Below are 23500 nucleotides of genomic sequence, written 5' to 3' on the forward strand. Positions count from 1 at the left end.
GTAACCTGGGGCAGCTAGGTGGCAAAGAGGATAGAGCGCTGGGTCTGGACTCAGGAAGATTCATCTTCCTGAGTTCAAATGTGGCCTCAGACACCTACTAGCTGTGTGACCCTGGGCAAGTCACTTAACGTCATTTGCCTCAGTTCATCATGTATAAAATAAGGCTGAGAAGGAAATGGTAAACCACTCCAGTATTTTTGCCAAGAGGACCACATGGACTTTGTCCATTTCTGATTTCTTGTATACTAAGTCACACTAAGGTTCCAATGACTGGTAACCAAGTTAGTATCTCACCCTTCCCAAAGGAATTTGCATTTAAAGAAATTACAGATGCTTATGTTAGGAAAAAACCTAAAGGAGTGATTCCTAAATCACAGGCACTCCCATAGTAAGCAGAGGAGATAGTTTCAGATAGAGGCTGCTTTCAGGCATGTTGCTGACTATACTCTAAAATCCTTAAGTGAAATGTTATAGAGTCCATATATGTTCTCCTTGGTTATACTTCAACCATTGTATTCCAAGAGAGATATAAGGGGGCAGCTAGGTGGCAGAGTGGATAGAACTCTGGCCTTGGAGTGAGGAGGACCTGAGTTCCAATGTGATCTCAGACACATAACACTCACTAGCTGTGTGACCCTGAGCAAGTTACTTACCCCCATTGCCTCAAAAGAGAGAGAGAGAGAGAGAGAGAGAGAGAGAGAGAGAGAGAGAGAGAGAGAGAGAGAAAGAGAGAGAGAGAGAGAGAAGAGAGAGAGAGAGAGAGAGAGAGAGAGAGAGAGAGAGAGAGAGAGACAGAGACAGAGACAGAGAGACAGAGAGAGAGAAGGAGAGAGAGAGAGACAGAGACAGAGAGAGAGAGAGAGACAGAGACAGAGACAGAGAGAGAGAGAGACAGAAGGAGAGAGAGAGAGCTATAAGAAGCGTCATACAGATAACTTGAAGTAGTAAAGACAACATTGGACTGGGAACCAAACACGTTGGGTTCATTTAGTTCCTGGCTCTGCCATCACTATGGAATCATGGATAAATAATTTTACCCCTCTGGGGCTCATGTTCTTTTTCTTTTTAAGTGGGGATTTTGTACTAAATCAGATTTATAGATTTAAGATTGCTGGACTTTTAAAAAATATTTTGATAACTGTGTCAATAATGTTGGTTCCGTTTATGATCCTATGTAAATCAATCAAATTTATTGAGAACCTGCTCTGTGCCAGGAGTGCCAAAATGCATACATTTTAAAACATTGTTCCAAGAAGGGGCCCATAGGTTTCACCAGACCAATTGCCCAAAGGGTCCATTACAGAGAAACGCTTAAGAGCCCCTGTACAGGTTTAAGAGCCCTCTCTAACTACTGTTCAATGATTTGTGGTTTCAGAGAGGTCAGGTGTGTTGCCTGTGTGGGAATCAATTGAGAACTGAAATAATCCTTGACCTCTTCAGCATTTGACAATTAACTACCTGATCCTAGCTCCTCTTTGGATTTTCGTGGTACCAGTACTCTCTTTCCTCCCACTTGTAGAACTGTTTCTTCTCAGTCGCAGGTGCTATTTCATACTCTACATCACACCTTATAACTGTAGGTGTGACCTAAATCTTTGTCTTGGGCTCTCTTCTCTCTTTATACTCTGTTATCTGGTGAGTGAATTGGCTCTCATGGCTTTAATTACATCTTTCTACCAATAACTCCCGGATCTATAATCCACCTTGAGTCTTTCTCTGAAGCTCTGGCCATGGATCTTTCCATTTATTTATTTATCTATTTATCTATTTATTTATTTGCATATTTATTTATTTATGTATTTATTTATTCATTTATTCATTTGTTCATTCATTAACTTATTTGTTTGTTTATTCATTCATTCATTCATTCATTCATTTTTTTTTCTGGCTATGCATCTTAAACTGACTGTTGGAACATCTAACTTAAGCATCTCAAATTCAACACATCCAAAACAGTACTCAACTTTCCCTTAAACCCAACCCTCTCCTGAATGTTCCCATTGTGACATCAACCCAGTGACCAAGATAAGGAACTGTACATATACAGTCACTCACCCAATCTCATCACTTCTACCCCTGTTGTGTATCTTGTATACATTCATTTCTCCCTACTCAACATTTCCACCACCATACTTCAAGCCCTACTCTCCTCTCTTCTGGCTTACTGCCATGGAAAGAAAACACAGACAGTTTGACACTTTTGTCTCTGGGACTACCATCTCTGATCCTCCCTGGTTTTCTCACAAAACAAGATTTTTTGCCTTAAAAATAAGAATGTTGTTAATGTTAGAAATGTAAGAACGGTACAAACATTCAATCTACCATCTCTGTACCTTTTCACTGGCTGTCTCCTTCATCCCTGAAACATACTCTTCTTCACCTCATCTCTGCCTCTTAGAATCCCTCATTTCCTTTAAACCTCTGGTTATGTGATATTTTCTATATGAAGCCTTTCCTGATCCTCCATCCACTAGTCCCCTTCCTCCTAACTTCTCCAGTATTTATTTCATATATTCTTATTTATTTATACTTGTCTCCTCCAATACAATGCAAGTTGCTTGACAGCAAGGACTGTGTCTTTTTTTTCCTTTGAATGCCCAGTTCCTAACCAGTGCCTTGAACATCATAAGTACTTGCTTGATCAAAAAATCCATTAGATAAATGAAGAGTAGGCAGGAATTATAAACTTACCTTTTCAAAGTTTAAATCAAACATATTATCTAATAGTGTTGGCAGCGATATTGTTAAGTTGCAAGTTAACCAGAATCGACAAATGTTAGCTATTATAATGGCCCAAACTGCCAGAGTCTTCATCATAGCTTTGAAAGGCAAAGACCAATTAGGGGAACTGGCCTAGAAGGAAAATCAAATTATCAATACGTTGGTCAGGCTGTCACAAACATTTTTAGTTTTTAAAAATTGTTTTGATACTTTTCCTCTCCCTCTGCCTTCCCCCAAACACCTGTGTCACCTCTTCACATGACTTTCCTGACTCCATGGACTCCTCCCTTGTAGCAGAGAGGAGACAATTAAAGCACACTGATACTATTTCCGGACTTCACCATTTATTGTTTACTTGTTTCTTTATGTTGTTTCATCCTTACAATTCTGGAGTCAAGGCTGATCTTCACCCTAATTCCAACTGCAATACTCTCTTGGATTGTTTACATTATCATGGCCAGTGTGTCCATTGTTCTCTGTTCTGCTTTGTTTGCTCTGCATCAGGTGATAACAAGTCTTCTGGAGTATTTTTTTTTTTAGAATTCTGCATAGTTTGAAATACTTATGACAATAAGATATTCCATTTTGTTCATTTTTATGATTGTCTAGCCATTCTCCAATCAGTAGGCAACTTTGTTTCTAGGCTTTTGTTACTAAGAAAAAATGGCACTGTCAATATTTTGCTATTCCAAGCTTTCCATCTTCCCTTGACCTTTGGAATGTATATCTTGCTGTAGTAATATTAGTTCAATAGTTCTGTATATTTTCATCACTTTTTTTCACATAATTCCAAATTATTTTCAACAACAGTTGGGCCAATTCAAAGCTCAACTAATACATGGTGCACCTGTGGGTTTCTCTTTTTGCAGTCCCTCCAACAGATACTATTTTCATCCCTTATTTATTTAGTGAATTTTATGGGTGTAAAGTCCAATCCTTCTAATTGTGTTCATTTCCCTTTCTGTTATTAGTGATTTGGAGCCTTTTTCTTATGACTTCTGATGTGTTGACCACTTGTGACCAATATAGGTGCAACTTAAGGAACAGCCCTCAGAGCCATTCAATTCTGATTGCATGATGTCGAGGAAATAACATTGAAGGTGGCTACAGGAGACTTGAGTTCAAGACAGCTCAGTCCTTTATTGGCTGTGTGACCTGAGATAACTTTCTTCATTTTATTGGGCTATAGTTTTTTTTTCACCTGTTAAATAGGGATAGTAACATTTTCTTACTACCCTTACCTTTGTTGTAAGGATGTACATAGGTAGATAGACAGATAGATAGATAGATAGATAGATAGATAGATAGATAGATAGAGATATATAAATTTACTTTGTAAAGCATTAAGCACTATGGAAAAGCTACCATTCTTTTTAAAAATAATTTTTGCCAATATTTTTTATTTTTGCTTTGCCTAAATTTATCCCATATCTCTCTTCTTCTTCTTCTTCTTCTTCTTCTACTTCTTCTTCTTCTTCAGAGAGCCGTCTTTATAACAAAAAATTTTTTTTCAAAAAAAAATAGGAACACAAGAAAAAGAAATCAGTAAAACTGATCAATATACGGCAAAAGTCTCAAAATGCCATGTTGTACACCTCTCATCTCTGCAGTGGGGTTGAGGGAGGTGTCTTCTCAACATCTTTTCTTTGGCCAAACTTGGTCTTTGTAATTCTGAAGCATTCACTTTTCTATTCTTTTCATCAAATTAAAGCAGGTCTTATGTATTTGCTTTGCTAGTAGCTTTCAATAAAATAGCTAGAAAACAAAGAATATATTAAGGTGCAGAATATTTCAAAAACTATAAGGTTATAAAATCAAAGGCATATTTTCAGTGGAAAATTGTGCTAGAGATGTCTCTAATATTAATTTTGTGCTCCCTTTAGATTAAGTAATATGCCAGAGCAAAAGAAAGTCCCAGATATTTACTCTAATTATTTTATTTGCCTGCCCTCTTCTCTGTGTATATACATTTCTCTTTTCCCCCATTGTTTACAATATTAGTTTGTATTTTTATTATGTGTTGTTATACGAGTTCTAACTCTACTTCTCGTATTCATTCATTGACGAGGAAATGATAGGGAATAAAAAGAATAAATAAAACATTTATATAGAATATCTATATAGAAACTTTTCATATGCTGAAACTTTGAAAAATATTGTAGTACCTCTTAAAAACAACTCTAGATTTGACTTAGGCCAAATCCTCAGAATTTTGGAGTTCGGTGTGTTAAAGCATTGAGCTTTCTCAGTTTTCCATATGAAAACCTATCCTAATGTTTTCTTATGAAAACCTTTTCATTGCTAGCACCTTGGGTGTGGTATTCAGGTAGTCCTGAATTTCTTAAATTCTGTCTCCTCTGGTTTTTGGTCATTTGTTTTGCTATATTTCACATTTCTTCAAGTTTCTTGGTCCTTTGGCTTTGTTTTAAACATTTTTGTTGTCTCATGTAATCATTATCTTCCATTTGGGGCCCATTTTAATTTTCACTGAGTTCGCTGTTCAGGTAAAGTTTTGTACCTCTTTTTCCAAGCTCTTAGCTCTCTTTCGAACATTCAGTAGTTTTGTGATGGTTGTTCTTTCCATTTCCATTGTTGTATTCATTTTGTATATTGTTTTCTTGGCTTGGCTCGGCTGACTTCTCTCGCTGACTTCTCTCTAATTAGTTCATGTAGCTGTTTTCATGCTTCTCTGTACTTATCACACATGTCATTTCTTACAGCTCTGTCCTATGCCTTTACATTCCTGTGTCACGGTTTGTTTAGCTATTCCTCAATTCATGGACATTTTTGTTGTTTCCAGTTCTTTGCAAAAAGCAATCCTATAAATGCTTTGGTGTACGTGCCCCTTTAATGGTCATCATCATCTTCCTTGAGGTATATGCCTAATAGTGGAATCTCTAGGTCAAGTGGTATTGACAGTTTAGTCACTTAATTCACATAATTCTAAATTGCTGGCCAAAATGCTTGTAATAATCCACAGCTCTATCACAATGTGCTTATCATTTCACAGCTTGTTCAAAGCTAACTATTCCCATCTTTTGTCATATATGGCAATTTCTGGGTGTAAAGCAAGACTTCAGCTTTGTTTTGACTTGCATTTTTCCTCATTATTAGTAATTTAGAACATTCTTTACATAGCTATAAATAGTTTGCAATTTGTCTTTTGAGTATCATTAATGTATATCCCTGGACCACGTATCTATTGGAAAATTACTTTTGGTATTTTACATATTCACTGGTTGTTCACATGTCTAGGATACCAAATCAGTATCTAAGAAATTTTATACAAAGACTTTTTCCCAAGTCAGCTGTTATTTTTAACACACCTGTTCAGCCAATGAAGAAATAATGTATTTTCTTTCACTGTCACTTATGAATGGGTGTTCCATAGGGTCATCGTAAACCAGAGAAAACCAGATAATAGAGTAAACACAGCCGATGCCTCCTAGGGAAAGAGGACCAAGTTAATGCTTTTTGAGTTGTGTCTTAATGGATATGACTCTGCCCCAAGTTGACATGCTCCCACCCCCATCTTGTAAAAGCCATCATGCACAGAATTCTATTCATTTCTTAGTGAGCCAATATTGCCCTTTTATTTTTTGATTTTACCCCAACTCACTCAGCTTTCCAACTCACATCATTATTCTCCACTTATCTAATTCTCTAAGTTTGACTCTAGGAGCACCTCCAAAGTGTCAAACTTTTATTATCAAGCAACGTGTTAAGTATCACAGGTGGCAACAGAAATTAGAGTAATGTCTTCTTTCCTATGAGTGAAGCTTAGCATAGATCGTTCTGAGGACTGTTGCCAGGTTTAGAAATGTTTAAGAAATGATCAGTAGGAAATATCAGTCTAAGTTGTTTTTTTTTAATTGCTTAGAGTCACTCTTTTTTATTTCAATTTGTTGCATGGGGCAGATCTTGGGCTTTCAGACTTAGGGAACTGAGGTTTCTTTTCACCCAAATTTTGAGCCCCTGACATAGCCCCAGCTTGTAATGCTTGGTAAAGCTAAGAGGCAGTAACAAAATAATGGCTTATTATTTTTACTCTTTATAATAACCACATATGCTCAGAAAAAGCACAGATTACTCTGTGGTGCTCTGAAGCCTCATTGAAGATGATTAATCCGTACTGAGGTCCATAAGTTATCTTTTTACATGACAACAATGAGATGTCACAGTTTATTCTTCTTTTTACATTGAAATGTGTGTTTCTTGATGATTGTTAAATTTACGAGGAAAAGAAATTTAAAACATGTCTGTTGTTAAATCCATAGACTTGGAACTTAACCAGAAAATCAGTGGCCCCTTCTTTAGAATCTCAAGCAGAGGTTTCTTGAAGGCAGCTCATCCCCTGGGAACAGATAATCTTGGAGTGATTTTGATGAGCAGAAGCCATTGATGCAGATGTTGGAATTTACATTGATCACTGTACATGATTCCTGACTACTGCTCAGAATTCCCTCCAATAGTGACACCTTTTTAAACAGTGTGTGTTAAGAAGATCTATTTAGTTGAGGCAATGTGGAGCACCAGTGATCTCTCCTTGACAGATTTCTTCAAAGTTAGATAAACTAGACCTGATTGAAATGCTATCAGCATCATTTCCATGTTGATGAAATCTACCATTGCCTTACCTGACTGAAATCTATTGTCATTCTACCTCTCTCTCTGCTTTGCAATCCCAAACCCTGTTCTTCGCCTATGCCTTGACCCACCTTGGCTCACCAGCTCTTTCCCAGCTCATCATCCTTAAACTACACTGTCCTCCTTTGCCCATCTTGAAATGATTGTGAACCACTTCAATGACATACTTTTCTTGAGTCCCTTGCTCCCTTATCATATTGCTGACCTTGCCCTGCAAAGCCTTAGTCTTTGGTCACTTTATCCATATCCTGCTTACACTCTTATACATGCCGATGAATGAAGGTAGGGGGAAAATCATGGAACTATGTTTATGGGTTACACCAAAAATGTATATATTGTGTAACATCAATAAATTTGTGTTATGTGACCTCGTCTGGGAGTTCCCTATGACGATGCTATTCTTTCACATTTCTTCACTCAGCTGACTATCCTATTTACCACAGTAGCTCTTTCATCCCTCCTCAAACCCATGGCTCTCTGACTTCCCATTCTCTCATCTGAGAATCTTGCCTCACATTTTACTTAAAAATTGAGGCCATTCACTGAAAGCTCTCTCTTCCCTCCACTTCATCTCATATAACCAGAATCCTTCTGCCACTATCTCCTTCTTCTTGCCTCTTTCACATAAGTAAGTCTTCTCTGTGCCAAGGCAAACCATTCTACATGCATCATGATCCCATTCCATCCTGTCTTCTCTAGCACACTGTCTCCCTGTCATCCCTACTCTCTTATTTATCTTCCATCTCCCCCTATCTACTGGCTGCTTCCTTACTATCCACAAACATGCCCATGTCTCTCCATCCACACTCAAGAAGACTGTCTATATTACATGTGTCGGCTGCTTTTCCTCTCACTCTCTTCTTAACTCTCTACAATCTGCCTTCTGACTTCATCATTCAACTGCAACTGCTATATCTAAAATTATTAATAATCTCTTTTTTTTGCCTTTGTTTGATGAAGGAATTCAGATTAAGTGACTTGCCTAGGGTCACAGAGCTAATGTCAAGTATGTGAGGCTGGATGTGAACTCAGGTCCTCCTGAGTCCAAGGCTGGAGCTCTATCAACTGTGCCACCTGAGTGCCCTAATAATCTCTTAATGGACAAATCTAATGACCTTTTGGGAAACTACATGTTACAGTGGATAAAGCACTGGCATTGGAATTAGAGATTCATCTTCATGAATTCAAATCCAGCCTCAGAAACTTACTAGTTATGTGATCCTGAGCAAGTCACTTAACCCTGTTTAACTCAGTTCTTCATCTACACAATGAGCTGGAGAAGGAAATGGCAAACCACTCCAGTATCTTTGCTGAGAAAATCCCAAAATGGGGTCAAAAAAAGTCAGACATGATTGAAATGACTCAACAACAATGACCTTCTTACGATCCTCATCCTTCTTGGCCTTTGACCTTGACAATGGTGATCACCCTCTTTTCTTTGATATTCTTTTCTTCACAGGTTTTGGTGACACTGCTTCTGCTTTCTTCTGTTTCTCCTCTTACCTCTCTGACCACTCCTTTCAGTTTCCATTGCTAGATCTTCATCCAGGTCCCTCCTTTTAAACCCTGACCCCTAGTCTTTTCCCTGTTATAGTATTTCACTTGGTGGTCTCATTAGCTTCCATGGATGCAATTATCATCTCTAGGCTAATGACTCAAATCTCCCTATCTAGTCTTGACCCCTCTGCTCTCTTTCACTCTTGCATTGGTAACTGCATATTGGACATCTTGAACTGGGAGTCCTGCAGACATTTCAAATTCAACATACCCAAAACTGAACTCATCATATTTTCCCCCAAACCTTCCTTTCTTCCTAATTTCTCTATTACTGTGGAGAGTCCCACCATCTTTCCAGTCCCCCAGCCTCAAGACCTAGTGTCATCCTTGATCCTTCACTCTGTCTTACCTTCTACATGCAATTTGTTACCACATCCTGTCAATTTTACCTTCATTACATCTCTCCTGATGCTCCTGTTATTCATGAGAATGAACCCCAAAGCCTGAAATTGTTTTAGAAAGAATTTTAATAGGTTGTTTGGCACGCAGACAGTGAGAAGAAGGTATGGATCCCTTATGAGTCTCTGTAAGATTTATGTTTTATAGGGTTCAGACAAGAATATCAGCACAGGAACCGCTAATATTCAGCTACGCAATTTTGCAGTAAGGGCAGTTCCCAAGCACAGTCTGTTGAGAAGTATATCAATAAATACAAACATCTAAATTTGGGAACCCAAAAGGCAAGAATTGGGTTGACCCCAAAGAAGACCTAGTGGTATCTAAGCATTTCCTGAAGCCATCCAACTTTTCTGGAGTGTCTCTGAGTTCAGTCTGACTTGTAGAATAAGCTTTGGGCTAGACAATTTCTAGCCCCCTGAAGTTAAACTCAAACAATATCATAAGTAATTAATGTTTTCTGAACAACATAATAAAATAGATCCCTACACCCCCTTCGCTTCTGACACAGACACAAGTCTGTTACACTCTCATACCTAGATTTGCACTAGCCTACCGGTTGGTCATCTCCTCATAAGTGTTTTCCTACTCCAGCTCAGCCACCACTCAGCTGTCAAATCGATCATCCTAAAATGCAAATCTGGCCATGCTACCCCCTACTCAATGAACTCTGGTAGTTCTGTATTTCCATGCTGAAATACAAAATCCTGTGTTTGGTTTTCAAGGTTCTTCATAACCTGGTCCTCCCCTACTTTTCTACTCTTTTTACAACTTGTACCACTTCATCACTTCTCTCTGCCCACCCTACCCCACATCTTCCTTGATCTGATGATACTGGCTCCTTTGCTGTTCCTACCACACAGCACTCCATCTCCTGACCCTGAGTATTTGCATAAGTTATCCCACATGCCTTGAATTCTTTCCCTCCTCATCTCTTCTTTTTGTTGTTGTTCAGGCATTTTTCAATTGTGTCCAACTTTTTGTGACCCCATTTTGGGTTTTCTTGGAAAAGACACTGAAGCAGTTTGCTATTTCCTTCTCCAGCTCATTTACAGATGAGGAAACTGAGGCATATAGGGTGAAGTGAGTTGCTGAGAGTCACAGAGCTAGTAAGTGTCTGAGACCAGATTTGAACTCAGGAAGGTGAGTCTTCCTGACCTCAGGCCCAGCACTCTAGCCACTGTACCATGCAGCTGCTTCTGCCTTTTACCCCTGGCAAAAATTCCACCTTCTACAGGAAAGGTTTTAGATCCCTCTTAATTCTAGTGCCTTCCCCCTGAGATTATTTCTAATTCATCCTATCAATAGTTTGCTTTTACGTAGTTGTTTACATCTCCTCATTAGACCATGAGTGCCTTGACAGCAAGGAGTACTTTTTGCCTTTCTTTACATTCCAAGAATTTAGCACAGAGCCTGGCATATACTGGGTGCTTAATAAATATTAGCTGCTTGACTGACTGAAGGCACATTTGTGAAATAGGCAGGTCAAAAATGTTTTTAACTTTTTTTTTTAATATTGTTTTTAGAGCCAGCTGGCCTCTAGTAGCCAGAGCACTGGAGAAAGAATGAAGGTAACCTAGTTATATTGATTCAGCCACTAACTTACTGTGTGACCTCGAAAAGATTATTTCAACTTTCTCTAATTTTCCTCATTGGATTAGAAGTTTGAGTAAAATTCTTTCTTGTCTTTTCTAAACTTAATTACTTATGAACTTTTAATGTGGGATCTACCTGGATATCAAAAGGGATGCAGATTTCCAGGAATGAAACCCTGAAACATGGAAACAGCTGGATTTGAGTTGAAGTCACTTACCAAATATGTAGAAGATACTTGGCCAGCCTGGGGACTCACAGAGGAAACCACCCGCGATGACCACAATGAAATTTCCCATTGTTGTACCTGAGTTGAAGATTCAGAGTAAGTTCAGGGTCAGAGCATTAGAAGTTCAAGTTTCTGGGGCTTTCTTTAAACTATTGGAATTAAGGAGGGTGTGAATAACTCGCATTTTCAATCTGCACAAAATTTAAGATTAAGTAAGAAAGGGGAACCAAAGTATTGTGTCTCTAGCATTCCAGTTTTGTGCATGAATTGGACCAGATGACCATTGATGTGCTCTCTAGCTCTTAATTTCTGTGATTCCATTTTATTTATGTTCCTACCTTCAAGAACTCTTTTTCCAATTACACCAAGATGGAAGTGGGAAAGATAAGGAGGGATAGAAATGTAATACAGCTGTTATAATTGGGTCTTTACCAGATAAACCAATGGTACTTAGTTGAGTACGTTCCAGTGGTGGAGCCCATTTTGGCCAAAATGCAGCTAGAGCACTGAAATTCATCCCCTGAAATCAAGATGAGAAGACATTTTGAACTGTGAATGAAATTGAGACATGATCTGTCTTACTCACCTACTTTGAAGGTGTGCTGGTACCTGAGACAGGCCTTGTACTATCCTTACAAGAAACAAGTAAGGCAGTCCGGAGTCTGCTGCTAATGGTGTCAAGAGGCTGAGAACTGAGCAGAGAAGTAATGATAATCCAGCTATTTTCTTTCCTCCAAGAACTCCAGAGAAATAACCACCTGGGATTGTTGTGATAACTGAACCGTAGAGTATAGCACTAAGGAGGAGACCCTGGATTTCTGGGTTCCAGTCATATACTGGTACCTGCAAGATAGGGAAATGACTTTTTTTTAAAATTAATTTATTTTGATTTATCAACAGTCAGTTCCATAAGCTTCAGAGTTTTAAATTTTTCTACCTATCCCTTTGTACCTCCATCCCCAAGACAGTGTACAATCTAATATAAGTGACACATATACATTTCTATTAAATAGATTTTCACATTAGTGATGTTGTAAGTAAGAATTAGAACCAATTGGAGGAATCATCAGAAAAAGGAAACAAAACACAACAGAGAGAGAAAAAAATAGCAAATAGTATGCTTCGATCTACTTTCAAAGTCCATAGTTCTTTCTTTGGATGTGGATGGCATTTTAATCAATTCTGCTCTCCACTTCCATTTTATGGGAGAGTTTATCCCATTCACATTCACAATTATGACTGATTGCTATCTATGTCTTTCTCTCCATTCTTTTCCCCCCATTTATGCTTTTGTTTCACCTTTATCTTTTTCCCTGCTCACTAGCGCTTTGTTTTTGACCACTACCCCCTCAGTCCCACCTCTCTTCTTTTAGACCCCTCCCTTTTCTTCCCCTTTACCCTTACTACTTCTTCCCTCCTTCTACTCCACCTCCCTTTTCTGGGAGAAGACTTTTTAAAATGCTCACCTTGTAGGAAAGTCTACTGTTCAGCTAGCATCTGAGAGTATATTTCTGGAGTTGGGGTGTGTGTGTGTGTGTGTGTGTGTGTGTGTGTGTGTGTGTGTGTGTGTGTGTCTTTGTGTGTGATATCGCAGGATCATAGATTGGGAATTCAAAGGAACCTGAAAAATCATCAAGTCTAACTTTCATTTCACAGACAAAGAAATGACAACTAAGAAAGGTTAATTGGTTTGTCCAAGGTCACACAGCTTGGATCCTTCCCCAAGTACACTGCTTAACACATCCATAGCACTTATAGGTGAGTCTTTCACCTTATTTTGCCAGGAACCAGGTCTGGATGAAAGTAGATGAAAATAGACATCTTCTACTGGAGATGTCCAGTAGAAATCTTAATCTCAACCTCTCCAAAACCAAACACTATCTTACCCTCCCCACCTTCTCTATTACTGTAGAAGGCAACACGATCCTCTTAGTCCTTTGGGCTTCTGGACTCCTCACTCCCATATCCAAGCTGTTACGGAGGCCTGTCCATTTCTCTTTTGAAGCATCTCTAATATAGTCCCCCTTCTCTCCTCTGATACTGCCCTCACACTGGTGCAGACCCTACTCATTGTTGTTATTGTTCAATTGCATCTGACTCTGTGACTCCATTTGGGATTTTCTTGGCAAAGATACTGGAGTGGTTTGCCATTTCATTCTTCAGTTCATTTTAGAGATGGGGAAACTGTGGCAGACAGGATGAAGTGACCTGCCCAAGGTCACACAGCTAGTAAGTGTCTGAGGCCAGATTTGAATTGAGGAAAATGAGTCTTTCTGACTCCAGGCCAAGTGCTTTCTCCAGTGTACCACCTAGCTGCCCACAGACCCTCATTACCTCACACAATAGCTGCTGATGGATCTGCCTACAACAAGTCTCTCCCCACTCCAATACATTCTTCATTCAGCCATCAAAGTGATTTCCCTAAATCTCAGGTTCAATCATGTCACTCCTCTTCTCAATAAACTTTAGTAGCTCTCTATGGCATCTAGAATCAAATACAAAGTGCTCTGTTTGGTATTCAAAGCCCTTCATCACTTATCTGGCTCCTACCCTGCCAGCCTGCTTGTACCTTACTCCATGACAAGTACTCTTTGATCCAGTGACACTGGGTTCCTGGCTGTTACACAAACCTTCCATCTCTTGACTCTGGGCATTTACTCCCATTCCTAGAATACATGGCATCCTCAAGTCAACCTACTGATTTCCCTGGCTTCCTTTGGTTGAGAATGAACAATAATTCTCAAAAAGGATCAAACTGACATCACTATGTCAAGGTCAAGGTAGGGTGTATCTGACTATAGCCGATGAATCCAATATGAGCTCGGAAGTCTCTGCCATAGGTTGGGCACAGATAATTCATATGAACGTTCAGAGTGGAGATGTTTCTAAATGTGTGCACCTCATGTTTCTTTTGAGCTAGTGCAATTCTGTTTTGCTCATAGAGCATAGCACTTTCTTCAATGTAGGGATGCCCTGCTGGGGTGACCGGTGCTAGTGTCTCCCAAGTCTCCAATCAATTCCAAAGTTCTTCAAACACCTTTAAAATGTGCTTGTATTGCTTCTTCTGATCTCCATGTGAGCACATGCCTTGTGTGATCTCTTTTAGACAAATGTATGTTTGGCATTCAAAAATGCAGCCAGCCCATCTGAGTTGTGCTCTCTGCAGTAGAGTTGGAATCCTTCACGATTCAGCTCAGGAAAGGACCTTCATTTTTTTCCTGGAAACCTTCCTTAACCTCTTTTCACTGCAGTGCCATACCCCTGTTAATTATTTCCTGTTTATCCTGTATATAGCTTGCTTTGTAGATTTCTTTTCTGGTTGTTGTTGTTTCCCTGTTAGATTGTAAGCCCCCTGAGAACAGGGAGTGTCTTTTCCCTTTTTTTACACACCTAGGACTTAGTTTGTAATGGGTGCTTAATTAATGTTTATTAATGAGTTGACCCAGAAATTCTGGATTTTGGATTTAATATATTGGGGAGTTTTCTTTTTCAATCTTTTAGGAGGTGACTGGTGAATTCTTTCAATTTCTACTTTTCACTCTTGTTCTAAGAGATCTGGGCCGTTTTCTTTTATGATTCCATGAAATAGATATATCTAGGCTCTTTTGGGGTTTTCATGGTAGTCTAGTAATTCTTGAATTACATTTCTGTTCCAGTTCAGTTATCCTTGTTCTGATATGCACCATGCCCCTCCCCCCCATTTTCCATGTTTTCACTTTGTTTTGATATTTTTAGTTGTCTCATGGAGTCATTAGCTCTTGTTTAGTTCATTGTAATTTTCAAGGCATTTGTTTCTTGAACAAGGTTTTGTGCCTTTTTGTGTATGTTTTACAGATGAAGAATTGGAAACAATCAGAGGTTAAGTGATCTTCCCAGGATCACACAGCTAGTGTGTGTCTGAGGCCAGTTTTAAATTCAGGTCTTCCTGACTCCAATCCCAGGATTCTATCCACTATGCCACCTACCTACTTCCTTTTTTAATGTGCATAGCAGAACATAAGAAAGGATTCAGTACATACAGAAATAAATTTCCATATCAAGAAAGCCTATATAACAAATACTATGCATTGTGCTGAGAGCTGTCCATCTTTTCTTCGCTTCCTTTTAGGTTTTCTTTTGTTTTCTGCTGTGTACTTTTTTACTTTGTTCTTTTTTCCCCCTTCCTCTCCCTAGAAGCCTACAATTAAGCAGAGATATGCATGTGTGTCTGTGTATGTATATATGTGTGTTTGCGTGCGCGTATACACCCATACACATACATGCATATATACACCCATACAGATATATATATATATACACACACACATGTATCCATGTATACATACACTTACATTCTCATACATATATTTAGATATCTACAATCATACTCGTATGTAGACATATCCATTCATACACATCTATGTAACACTGTATTATACTTGTTCGTCCTTTGTTTCTCTGAGGGTGGATAACATCTTTCTTCATAAGTCCAAGTCTTTCCATTTTTTTTCTCACTCCATCAACTCATTGTTCACTCTACCATATCAATATTCCAACCTTATGCTGTCTAGTTATTTTAAATAGCCTAAAACAATATTGATTAGTGTGGCATAGTTTCCCTATTTTTCCCTTTTGATTAACTCTTTTTCAGTTTTAACTTTGTCTGAGATCATGATTACTATCCCTGCTTTTTTTCCCTAGTAAATTCTACTCCTGTTTATGTGTATCTCTTATTTCCTATCCTTCCTGACTCCTCTACTTTACCTCTACCTGCTAGCTTGACCTCCTATTATTTAACCTACCCCAAACAAAGATCCTTCCCTTATTCTCTCCCCTACCCTAAAATCCCTCCCTTATCTTCTCCCCTCCCTATTACCTTAGCCTCTTATTTCTTCCTGAATTTATAAACTTTTATGACCTTCTAGATGTATATGTATTGTTCCCTCTTTAACCCATTCCCAATGAGAATAGGGTTCCAGAACTCACAGCCCTCCTCCCCCATCTAATTATTCTGTTTCTGTTCTTCATCTCACACCTCATTTTTATAAAGTAATTACACTTTTTATGTTCTCCTAGACGGTTTACTTTTTAGTGTCAAATCATGCTCAGCTGTACCTCATTTCTTTCGATCTACACAAATACTAATAATAATCTTAGAATATAATGTACATTTTTTTTAGGCAATTCGGGTTAAGTGACTTGCCCAGGGTCACACAGCTGGTAAGTGTCAAGTGTTTGGTCTGAGGCCACATTTTAATTCAGGTACTCCTGACTTCAGGGCCAGTGCTCTATCCACTGTGCCACCTAGCTGCCCCTACATTTTCTCATACAAAAAGTAAATACTCTGTTCTTATTGAATCCCTTATAATAAGTCTTTGATATTTACTTTATGTTTTCTTGGATCTTGTATGTCAAACTTTCTATTGAGTTCAGGTCTTTTTGCCACAAAACCCTGAAAGTCTGGCAATTCATTGAGTAACCCCCCCCCTTTTTTTCCATTCAAGATTATGCTTGACTTTGCTGGATATTCTATTTTCGGCCTCAACCCCAGTTCTTTTGCTCTTCCACATGTAGTGTTGCAAGATCTGTGGTCTTTTAATGTGGCCACTGCTAGGTCTTATGTGACTCTAATTGTGGCTCTGCCATACTTGAATGTTTTCTTTTTCTTGTTGCTCATAATATTTTCTCCTTGAGCTGGGAGTCTCAGAATCTAGCTATGATATTCCTGTAGGTTTTCCTTATAGGATCTCTTTCAGATGGTGATTGGTGGATTTTTCCTATTTCTACTTTCCCCTCTTGTTCTAACACTTGAGGACAATTTTCTTTAATATTTCTTTGAGAAATATCTTGTATTATTGTATCAAGATTCTTTTTCTGATTGCAGTTTTCAAGTAGTCTGATTATTGTTATGTTTTCTCTTCTTGATCTTTTCTCCAGATTAGTTGTTTTTTATTATGACATGTTTCACTTTCTCTTCTGTTTTTTCATTCTTTATATTTTGTTTCCTTAATTCTTGGTCTCATAACTTCCCTGGCTTCCCCTTGCCCAATTCTAATTTTCAAGAAATTATTTTCTTCCTTAAGGTTCTGGATCTCCTCTTCTAGTTGGTTGACTTTCTTTTCTTTTCTTTTTTTATATCTTTATTTATTTGTAGTTTTCAACATTCATTTCCACAACTTTTTTAATTCCAAATTTTCACCCCATCTCATCCCTACCCCTACCCCAAGAGGGCTTGCATTCTGAATATCCCTTCCCCTAGTTTGTCCACTTTTCTTTCTCTCCCCCCTTCTCTTATCCCCTTCCCCTTCTATTTTCCTGTAGGGCAGAATAGACTTCTGTATTCCATTTCCTGTGTCTCTTATTTCCTGGTAGCATTTGAAAACATTTTTTTCAAAACATGTGTTTTTACAACTTTAGGTTTCAAATTTTCTCTCTTCCTCCCTCCCCACTTACCCTCATTGAAAAGGCAAGCAACTCAATATAGGTTGTACCTGTGCAGTTATGCAAAAGACTTCCATAGTAGACATGTTGTGAAAAACTAACTCTATTTCCCTTAATCCTATTCTGCCCTCCCATTTATTCTATTCTTTCTTTCGACCTTTTGTTCCTCCTCAGAAGTATTTACTTCTCATTACACCCTTTTCCAATCTCCCCCTGCTCTCTTGTCCCCTTCTACCCTTATTTTCTTGTAGGGTAAGACAAATTTCCATACCCAACTGAATGTGTATGTTATTTCCTCCTTAAGCCAAATCCTATGAGAATAAGATTCCCTCATTCCCTCTCACCTTCCCCCATTTACCCTCCACTATAAGAACCTTTTCTTTTCTGTTTTTTTTTGTGAGATAATTTACCCCATTCTACCTCTCCCTTTCTTCTTCTCCGAGTATAATCCTCTCTCATCCCTTAATTTTATTCTCCAGATATGACCCCTTAATCTTCAGCCCACCCTGTGCCATCTATCTGTCTATCTATCTATCTGTCCTATCTATCTATCTATCTACATATAATTTTTTTTCCTCCAACTACCCTAATACTGACAAAGATCTCATGAGTTATAAATATCATCTTTCCACACAGTAATGTAAACACATCAATCTTAATATGTCTCTTATGATTTCTCTTTCCTGTTTACCTCTTCATGTTCCACTTGAGTCCTGTATTTGAAAGTCAAATTTTCTATTCAGTTCTGGTCTTTCCATCAGGAATGCTCGAAAGTCCTCTATTTCACTGAATGACCATTTTTTCCCCTGAAGGATTATGCTCAGTTTTGCTGGGTAGGTGATTCTTAGTTGTAATCCCATCTCCTTTGCCCTCTGGAATATTATATTCCATGACCTTTAATGTAGAAGCTGCTAAATCTTGTGTTATCCTGATTGTGTTTCCACAGTACTTGAATTGTTTCCTTCTGGCAGCTTGTAATATTTTCTCCTTGACCTCGGAGCTCTGGAATTTGGCTATAATATTTCTAGGAGTTTTCCTTTGGGGATCTCTTTAAAGAGGAGATCGGTGGATTCTTTCAATTTCTATTTTGCCCTCTGGTTCTACTATATCAGGGCAGATTTCCTTGATAATTTCTTGAAAGATGATGTCTAGGCTCTTTTTTTGATCATGGCTTTCAGATCATCCAATCATTTTTAAATTCTCTCTCCTGAATCTATTTTCCAGGTCAGTTGTCTTTGCAATCAGATATTTCGCACTGTTTTCTTATTTTCCAATCTTTTGGATTTGTTTTACAGTGTCTTGATTTCTCATAAAGTCACTAGCTTCCAATTACTCTATTCTAATTTTTAAGGAAGTATTTTCTTCAGTAGTCATTTGGACTTCCTTTGCAATTTGGCCAGTTTTTCTTTTTAGGGCATTTTTCTCCTTATTGGCTTTTTGGACCTCTTTTGCCATTTGGGTTAGGCTATTTTATAAGGTGTCAATTTGTTCAGTATTCTTTTGGATTTCCTTTAGCAAGCTGTTGACTTGTTTTTCATGATTTTCTTGTATCACTCTCATTTTTCTTTCCAGTGTTTCCTCTGCTTCCTTTACTTGCTTCTCAAAATCCCTTTTGAGCTCTTCCAAGGCCTGGGACTGATTCATATTTTTCTTGGAGGCTTTGGATGTAGAAGCTTGAACTTTCTTCTCTTCTTCTGGTTGTATATTTTGATCTTCTTTGTAACCAAAGTAAGATGATAAAGTCTGACTCTTTTTGCACTGCTTGCTCATGATCCCGGCCAATTACTTCAGTTTTAAACTCTTTGTTAAAGTAAAAGCCTGCTTCCAATGTGGAGAATGTACTGTCCCAAGCTTCAGGGGTTTGTGTAGCTGTTTTCAGAGATACTCATAGGGACCTGTAAATTTTCAGTTCTTCCAAGATGGTATGCAAGGGGCGAGGTGTTTACTCCTTTCCTGGTCTGTGACCACAAGTATTCCTTTCTGTCCTGTACCTGTGAGGAGGGGTTCCTCTGCAGAGCCACTACAAGCTCCACCACACCAGTGCTCCTGCTCAACCCAGCACCATGACCCAAAACTGTGACCCAGATCCAAACAAGGGCAAAGGAAATGATTCCTGCCTCAGCACTGGCAAAGAGATCCCTGCAATCCCTCTCTGATCAGCCACTGGATTCCCCCTCAGTCTGTGGGCCAGAAGCTTGGTAAGCAGCTGCCCCCTTCCCCCCAGGCACGTTCTTGGGGAATGGAGCTGAGACTCTGCCTTCCTTTCTCAGCACCAACAGAAACAAAATGTTTCCATTGGCCTTCTAAGTTGTCTTTGGCATTAGTGGGTTGAGGAGTCTGGAAACCTCCACAGCTGCCTGAGATTCACTCTTCTGAGGCTTGCTCCAGGTTCACTGCAGCCTGTGCACCCACACTGCCCTCCCAACCCAGCATGATACACATTCCTGATCAATGATCCTGGTTGTCTTAGGCTGGAATTTGTTTTACTCTATCTTTTTCTGGATTCTTCTGCTTCAGAATTTGTTTAGAGCCATTTTGTATGAGTATTTGGAGGGGTTCGGAATAGAGCTTAAGCAACTCTCTGCTTTCACTCTGCCATCTTGGCTCCTCCCCCTTGGTTGACTTTCTTTTTACATTCTTGTTTTTTTCTTAGATTGTTCCTATTTTGAAAATTTTTTCCTCAGTATCTCATATTTTATTTTTTACAGATTTTTTAAAATTCTTCATTGAATTATTTTTGGGCAAGTGACCATTTCACATTATTGTTTGGGGTAGGAGAGGCTTATTTTTTCTTCACTATCCTCCTCTGAAGATGAACCCTGGTCTTCTCTATTCACATAGCAACTTTCTATGGCTGAGTTTATTCTGCTCTGCCTATTCATTTTTTTAAAAATTCATAGCATCTTGTTATTGTGATTAACTCTAGTCCTGGGATATGGGGGATGGTGTTTCTGGCCTCAGATCCTCCTTCAGTTCTCCCCTCTGGCCTGGAACAGAAATCAAGAACTTCTCTCTCCTGCAAGTGTCCAGAGCCAGGGGGCATCCCTGCACTCACCAGTGCATGTTCGGGTTCCTTCTCACCCAGTGTGTATCTCAGCAGCATAGCTGGGCCTGGTGTGTCTTACCAGCAGAGGTTCCCTCAGTCTTCCGCTTGCTCAGATGCCCAACTCCTCACACTGTCTGGGAGGTGAAAATTCCTGTGGCTGGAGCCAAGGCTACCTCCCAACACAGGTGGCCCCAGGGATTGTTGCTTGCTGTTTCAGTGGAAGTAGCCTGAAGGTATTCACTTCACAGAGACCAAACCTTGGATCTTCCCCAATTGTCCCAGGAGGACCACTGTTCTGCTCCAACTCTTGATTATTTTTACTGCTCTACATTCTTCCTGAGGCACTATTTTGTCTTATTTATGGAGGAAATCAGGAAAGCTTGAAATTTTCTCACCTACTTCACCATCTTGCCAGAACCTCTCTCCACCTACCTGCCTTTATCAAAAAATGAAATAAAAAAAAAACTTCTACTTCATCTCTTCTAAGAATTCTAATTGAATTTGTATCAGTCCTTGAGACTTTACTTGCCGAAGTTTTGGAGTCATTCTCTTTTTGGTTTGTGCCTTGTCCTTGTCAACAGAATACCTTTTAATGGTAGTATATGGTTTCTATGTTTGCTCATTATTCTCCCCTACTATCTGATTTTAGAATTGCTATTAGGGCTGGGCTCTACACACATCTGTAGAGAATATCTGGACTCCTTCTGTTACTACTTTCTTGGGGGTATTGAGTGTTGTGTTTTTCCAATCTCTCAGTTACAGTACAGTCTAGTACAGTCTGGGGACCTGTAAACTTTTAGAGCTTCCAGTATTCCAAAATCTGATCTCTGACCTCGTGTTCTGAGCACTACATGTTTCTAACCTGGGTTTCAGTCCAAGCAACACACCTTTGGATTTGCCTTTTGTTGGAGTTTCATAAGACTGCTGCTGTACTCAGCCACTATCAATTAGTTGGAGAGTTCTGCTGGTTCAGAGGAACAGAACTGCAGCCTCCCCTTTGCTCTGGGAATTCCTGCCCTGATTATTTCCCTGTAGGCTTTAGACTGGGCTGGAATCTGGCATTGACATCTTGGCGGGTTCAATAACATGCCCCACTTCCCACTTTTCGATTCTCATACCTTACACTTCCCCTCGTAATCTGTGATCAAGTTATACTGACTTCCTTGGTGTTCCTTGAACAAAACTCTATGTCTTTACCCTGAGTGTTTTCACTGGCTTTCCACAACCTGAAATTTCTTCCTTCCTCGTCTCTGCCTTCAGGCTTTCCTGACTTCAAGTTCTAGCTAAAATCTCACCTACAGGGAGCCTTTCCCAGTTCCTCTCAAGTCTAGTGCCTCCCCTGTGTTGATTATCTCCGATTTGTCAGATAGATAGATAGAGATAGCTTGGTTGTATATAGTTGTGCATATTGTCTCACTTAGGAGACTCTGAACTCCTTAGAATCAAAGAGTGCCTTTTACTTTTCTTCATATCCCCAGTGCTTAGCAGAGTGCGTGGCACCTAGTAAGCACTTAGTATGTATTTCTTATCTTACCGACTATTGACTCACTTATAGATGGAAGGAAATGGGGAGAGGCCAGGAAAGGCCTCTTTGAAAAGTTGGGTTTTGAACTGAGTCTTGGAAGAAGCCAGGAAATCCAGGAGGCAGAGATTAGGAGGAAGAATATTTAAAGTATGAGAGAGAGCCAGTTTGAGGAACAAGAATGCCATTGGAAGTAGATTTAGAGTGCATGGGGGTCAGGGTGTCAGCAAACTCTAGAAAAATTGGAAAAGTAGAAAGAAGGCTTCAGGCAGGGAAATCCACAAGAACACTATAGCAATATTCACAGTGCAAAGGATGAGAACCTGCACAAGACTAAATGAGTCTAGAGAATGGGATTTGTAGAATAGATGTTGTGAAGATAGAAATGATGAGACTTGGGGACAAGTTGGACATCTGGAGGAAATCTGGGTGAGACATTGAGGATGACAATGTAAGCCTGGTTGAGTGGGATGACCATTGAGAGATCAATATGTACATATTGTACAAAAGCGTATACAAAATTGGTACAAGGTAATTCGAGGGGGAGATTCTAGAAGTTAGGAGATCATCAGGAAAGGCTTCATGGAGAAAGTGGTGTTAGTGTTGGGGCTTGACAGTAATTAAGGACTCAAAGAGGCAAAGATGCATTTCAGTTAAAACAAATGTTCAAAGATGGGGGAATGGAATTATGTTGGAAGAACATGACTGAACTACATTTAGACACTTTTTGAAATCCTTGGGATAAGTAATAGAAAAACTTTCTGCAATTATAGTAATAGTAATGTAGAAAACTACTTACTGGTGGCACCACAGCACAGAGTGCCTGCCCTAGAGTCAGGAGGATCAGAGTTCAAATCCCACCTCAGACACTTGCCAGCTGTGTGACCCCGGGCAAGTCACTTAACCTCGTTTACATCAGTTTTCTCATAAGCTGGAGAAGGAAATGGCAAGCCACTCCAGTATCTTTTCCAAGAAAACTGCACAAGGGGTCATGAAGGGTTGGACATGACTGAAACAACTCAACAACAGTAATAATGCTACTTAGATACATGCGCATACACGTTAAAGACTCCTGTGGCAGCCTATTAGTCTTCATTTTTTTAGGGGAAATTTTTCTTTAGGAAAAAAACCTTTTTTTTAGGGAATTGTGGTTAAGTGACTTGCCCAGGGTCACACAGCTAGAAAGTATCAAGTGTTTTGTCTGAGGTCAGATTTGAACTCAGGTCTTCCTCACTTCAGGGCCAGTGCTCTATCCACTGCAACACCTAGCTGCCCCTAGAAAACAGTGTTAGAATAGTAGGAAAGGTTTCCTTATCTTAAGGCTAAATCTGCATATTTTTGGTAAGTTCTATCCATTGCTTTAAGTTCT

At 39.2% G+C, this 23500-nt stretch overlaps 1 protein-coding gene across 1 annotated transcript in view; it reads right to left on the reverse strand.

Annotated features, from left to right (window-relative positions):
- LOC110219879 (putative small intestine urate exporter) overlaps window positions 1–23500 on the reverse strand; it is a 49171-nt gene that overhangs the window by 14137 nt on the left and 11534 nt on the right. Inside the window, 5 exon segments of the mRNA XM_078145956.1 lie at window positions 2692–2853; window positions 6048–6166; window positions 11135–11221; window positions 11576–11663; window positions 11753–11986. Of these exon segments, the coding sequence (XP_078002082.1) occupies window positions 2692–2853; window positions 6048–6166; window positions 11135–11221; window positions 11576–11663; window positions 11753–11986 (690 nt within the window).

The sequence above is a fragment of the Phascolarctos cinereus genome, unplaced genomic scaffold, assembly GCF_003287225.1.
Source record: "Phascolarctos cinereus isolate Bilbo 61053 unplaced genomic scaffold, phaCin_HiC Scaffold_726;HRSCAF=1367, whole genome shotgun sequence".
NCBI lineage: Eukaryota > Metazoa > Chordata > Mammalia > Diprotodontia > Phascolarctidae > Phascolarctos > Phascolarctos cinereus.